The 4,473-nt window shown below is 34.7% G+C and overlaps 1 protein-coding gene across 1 annotated transcript; it reads right to left on the bottom strand.

Moving 5' to 3' along the window:
• Positions 1-542: 542 nt before the first annotated feature.
• On the bottom strand, positions 543-1,472 carry LOC103561006 (putative olfactory receptor 5AK3). The gene has a single exon (XM_008535389.2). The coding sequence runs from the start codon at positions 1,470-1,472 to the stop codon at positions 543-545; it is 930 nt and encodes a 309-aa protein (XP_008533611.2).
• Between the last annotated feature and the right edge of the window lie 3,001 nt (positions 1,473-4,473).

Below are 4,473 nucleotides of genomic sequence, written 5' to 3'. Positions count from 1 at the left end.
GTATGGAAAGGAAGGGTATTGATTCATAATGTCTGAATATGTATGAGGATTCATTCTTCTTTTTTTCCTCTTTCTTTTCTGTACATTTTCTCCAAAGACATTACCCTTTCAATTATTCTTTACAATACTAAAATAGCTTAGCTATAGAATAAAACAAGAGTAACAGTACCTTTCAAGGGAAGACCAGGAAAGATTTTTGTCCTGGTGAGTCTTTATATTATAGCTGTTGAGGGCACTTAACCACATTGATTATATGCTTCTCTTTTTGTAGAGGCAGATATTTGAAAAAAGGGCTCCTCAAAATGTACAAAAGCCATATAAAGATCTTCTTTTCAGGTGATTTCTCTTTCAAAAACACATGAATTAGAAGTGTATTTATTTAATCATTTGAGATGCTTTTTAATATCTTTCAGATGCTATTGATATAATGAAGCAATGCCTTTGTATCTCATAAACATTTCCCACATATTCTGCTGTTGAGAATAAGAGAGAACTGTTTGTTTGCTTGTTAAACCATGTTGAGTTAGAAATCAAGGTTCAAATTAGAAATGCTTCTTTCCAAGACCTTTTAGGGCTTCTTTCACATCTTGATTTCTCAGGCTGTAGATGAGGGGGTTTAACATGGGAATAATAATTCCATAAAACATGGAAGCCATTTTTTCTTGCTCTTGAGACCGTATGCTACGATGGTGCAGATACATGTAAGAGAGAGTCCCATAGAAAATGGTGACTGCTGTCAGATGGGAGGCACAGGTGGAGAAGGCTTTTTTCCTCCCTGCAGCAGAAGATGTCTCCAGAATGGCAGCCAGGATATATATGTAGGAAAAGATGACAACCAACACAGTGAATGTCAAGTTAAACCCCACAAAGACTGTTAGTAGCGTGATGGTGAAGTAAACATTGGAGCATGAGAGGCTAAGAATTGGGGGTTCATCACAGAAAAAGTGGTTAATTTTATTGGAGTTGCAAAAGTTCAATGAGAAAGTAAAACTTGTGTTTATAGAAGCATTTAGAAAACCCATGAAGTATGAACCAATTAAAAGTTGAATGCAGACTTTCTGGGTCATAACTACTGGATAGCGGAGCGGGTTACAGATGGCCACATAACGGTCCACTGCCATAGCAGCCAAGATATAGCAGTCACTTGTTGCAAAAGCACCATAGACTAGTAATTGTACCATACATCCCAGGAATGAGATGGATTGTTCTGTCCCTACAAAATTTTTCAGCATCTTGGGAGTGATAGCAGAAGTGTAGCAGAGATCAACAAAAGCCAAGTGTTGGAGGAAAAAGTACATAGGGGTGTGAAGGCTAGAATCAATCTTGATGAGTAAGATCATGCCAATGTTTCCCACTAGGGTGGCCACATAGATCAGTAGAAATACTATGAAGAGGATATGCCAAGACTTGTGTTGGCCAGAAAATCCCAGGAGAATGAATTCAGTCACTTCAGCGCCTTTGTTTTGTCCCATGGCTAAGATTAAATATCAGCTGAAAAAGGGCAAAGAAAGAAGAGCAAAGAAAACTAACACCACTGTGATCTTTTAACTAATTGTGAAATTGTAAATGGTATATTTGATTTCATAGTGGGATCAGAGAATATTTTCTATGAGATAGTTGACTTTGATTTTAAAGGCTGAAACTTGACACTTGACCTTAATAATTTCATTTATAGTTTGAGGAACTGGCCATGGACCAGTATCTGTGTTCTCAGGGTACAAAGTGATTGGCATTTCATAAATATGTCAGTTAGGGAAAATATACAAATCTATTTAATTATTCTTTCTTTCATGATCTCTATATTTTAACAGAAACCCCACTTTGCCTAAATACTAATTCTTATATCTGAAATCATGACATACCCATAGAGCTATCTGCATATTCTCATTTAACCTTTTCCCTTCATTAGTAACTGTGCCATGTTGGATGCCCACATCTGTAGAGTCCTTTATAGAAGTGCTTATCAAAATACGTAGGGTAAAGTAAAATATTCTTTATAAAATTTCCAATATGTAGTGGTCCAATATTTTTGTAAAAAGCAATACAATTTTATCAGCATTCTCAAAATTTTGTAATAGTTTAAATGCTCAATCTCACCTTCAATAGTTATCTCATCATAGAGTGGAAACAGAGTCGACAGACTAGTGCTGGTTGATGGACCACACATTGAGTAGCATGCTCTATGGTATCCATCCATCATATTTTACCTATGTGGTTTCCTAGTGATGGATAGTAGATTGTTTACAACTTGTCTCCACTATAGTTAATTCAGTGTAAAACTTTTTTTGATGTTTTCCTAGAGACAAAATTTTGGAGTCTGAGGGTATGCACACATTTAGCTTGACCAAGTTTTTCCAGATCGATTTCCGTAAAGACTGCACCAGTGTACACTTTTACTAGTAGTGCATGAGGGTTCCCACATCCTGACTTCCCTTGTGAACATTGGTACTTTCCTAAAATTTTTCACCATGAAAATAGGTGGAAATTGATATCTCATTTTTATTACTTTTTTCCTATTACAAGTAAAATTGATCATTATCTAATGTTCTTCTTAGAATTTGGGGATTCTATTGCTTTGTAAATTGCCTGTTTATATTTTTCGCCAATGTTTCTACTGAGTTGGTTTTAGATGTTCTGTGTTTATCTAAGATTTGAATCCCTTGTCAGTTGTTGACAAAGTATTTCTCACATCCTATTATCTATTAATTTCGTCTATGAAGTCCTTTATAGAGCAGAAATCCTTAAATTTGAAATAATATTTTTTGCCCTATGGTTTGTTCTTTATGAAAAATAACTGAATAAAGTCCATTCCTTCCCCTAGTTTATTTCCATGGGAAAGTAAAAAGCAATAATAAAACTTTTTTTTCCCCCATTTTATACTGGATTGCTGGCATATAGTATTTGTTGCACCATGACATTTTATATCATACATATAATTTGGTAAATGTTATTGCTGTTTTCTCAATATTTATTTTTAAAAAATAAATCAGACTAACAGGATAAGGAGTGGTGGTAGTCAGTTTGTGTCTCTCTGTGTGCACGTGCAAAATATTTAAATATTTCAAAACCATTAAGTCATTTGACTTGTTATTTAAAAATTTACTCAGATAGGCACTAGACACTATTATGTTACAGGAAAGTTTTACCAAATATTTATGGAACAACTAATTCTAATATTATACAATATTTTTCTGTAAGTCACAAAAGAAAACATTCCCCAACTCTTTTCATGAGACTCATATAAACTTAACACTCAAGTAAGTAAAGTTTGAGAACAGAAAATTAGGACCAACCTCACTTGTGAACATAGATGCAAACAGCTTTAAAAAATACGCAGTCACTAGTCAAATCCAACCAGATATTAAACAAACGACTGCTGAGGTCTCAAAGGAGGCTCCAGTGAATCGGTATTCTTTTCCTTTCTTTGGAGTTGAACAAGTTGAGAAATAAAAGATACTGTATATACACTAGGGGAAGACTAAATTTACTACTCAAGTTACTTGCTTCCAATGAACACCATAAATAGACAGGCTTACCTACCCAGTCTCGGTGGCAGTGACTGGGGCATCCTCTTCCATCTTGTTGAGGAGCGGCCCTCTAATGGCGGAGAACCAGGGCTTCAGCAAGATGGCTGCTCCCAAGGATAAGGGCAGAGGACGGCATGCCGCGTTGTTCTTAGATTTGCCAATCAGATATGTCATTCCACTTTTTAGGAACTAAGAGAGTAAAATGGGGAGAGGAAGGCCAGGGTTACACAAGTTAAGCTTCCTTTGCAGGAAAAAAACTTCACAAGCAGGGAAAAAAGACTTTCCGTCAGCAATGAAGACCAAGTTGTATAAACAATGTGTTTTTCCCCCATATTAATTTATAAATTCAATGTAATTCCAATGAAATGTTGAGACAATTTTATGTGCTTGTTCACAGACTTATAAAATTTATATGGAAGAGAAAACTTAATGGAAAACAAGGTGGGAATTTGTCTTACCAGATATCAGAACTTATTATAAAGTGATAATAATAAAGACAATGTGATAGTAGTGTGAGGGTAGACAAATAGATCAATGGAACTGAGAAAAGCAAATCATAAACAGGTCCACAAGCCTGTGGATGCTTGATGTATGAAAACAGTACACGTACATCAGTGAAAAATGGTCCAATAAACTGTGGTGCTATACATGCTTAAACATATAATAAAAGATTGCGTTCTTACTTTACATTTTGCAAAGATCAATTCCAAATGTAATAAAGATTTAAATTGTAATTTTAAGAGTGAAACATAGCAGATATCTATGACTTAGCTATGCAGAAAAAATTCAAACGAGACATGAATGCACAAAACATAAATCATTAAAAATTCAAGTATATCTAAGTTAAAAATACCAACATTATAAAAAAGAAAAGAGTAGATACTGACTGGAAATTTACTCAGGCAAATTTGTTTGTAACACATATAAATGTCGAAGAATCAATATC

This window comes from Equus przewalskii, chromosome 11, assembly GCF_037783145.1.
Source record: "Equus przewalskii isolate Varuska chromosome 11, EquPr2, whole genome shotgun sequence".
NCBI lineage: Eukaryota > Metazoa > Chordata > Mammalia > Perissodactyla > Equidae > Equus > Equus przewalskii.
Note: the sequence above shows the minus strand (reverse complement) of the source record. Positions and strands in the feature narration are given on the sequence as shown.

Bases quoted from the DNA above. Each gene is read 5' to 3' on its own strand.
- LOC103561006 (XM_008535389.2), bottom strand. From the start codon at position 1,472: ATGGGACAAAACAAAGGCGCTGAAGTGACTGAATTCATTCTCCTGGGA.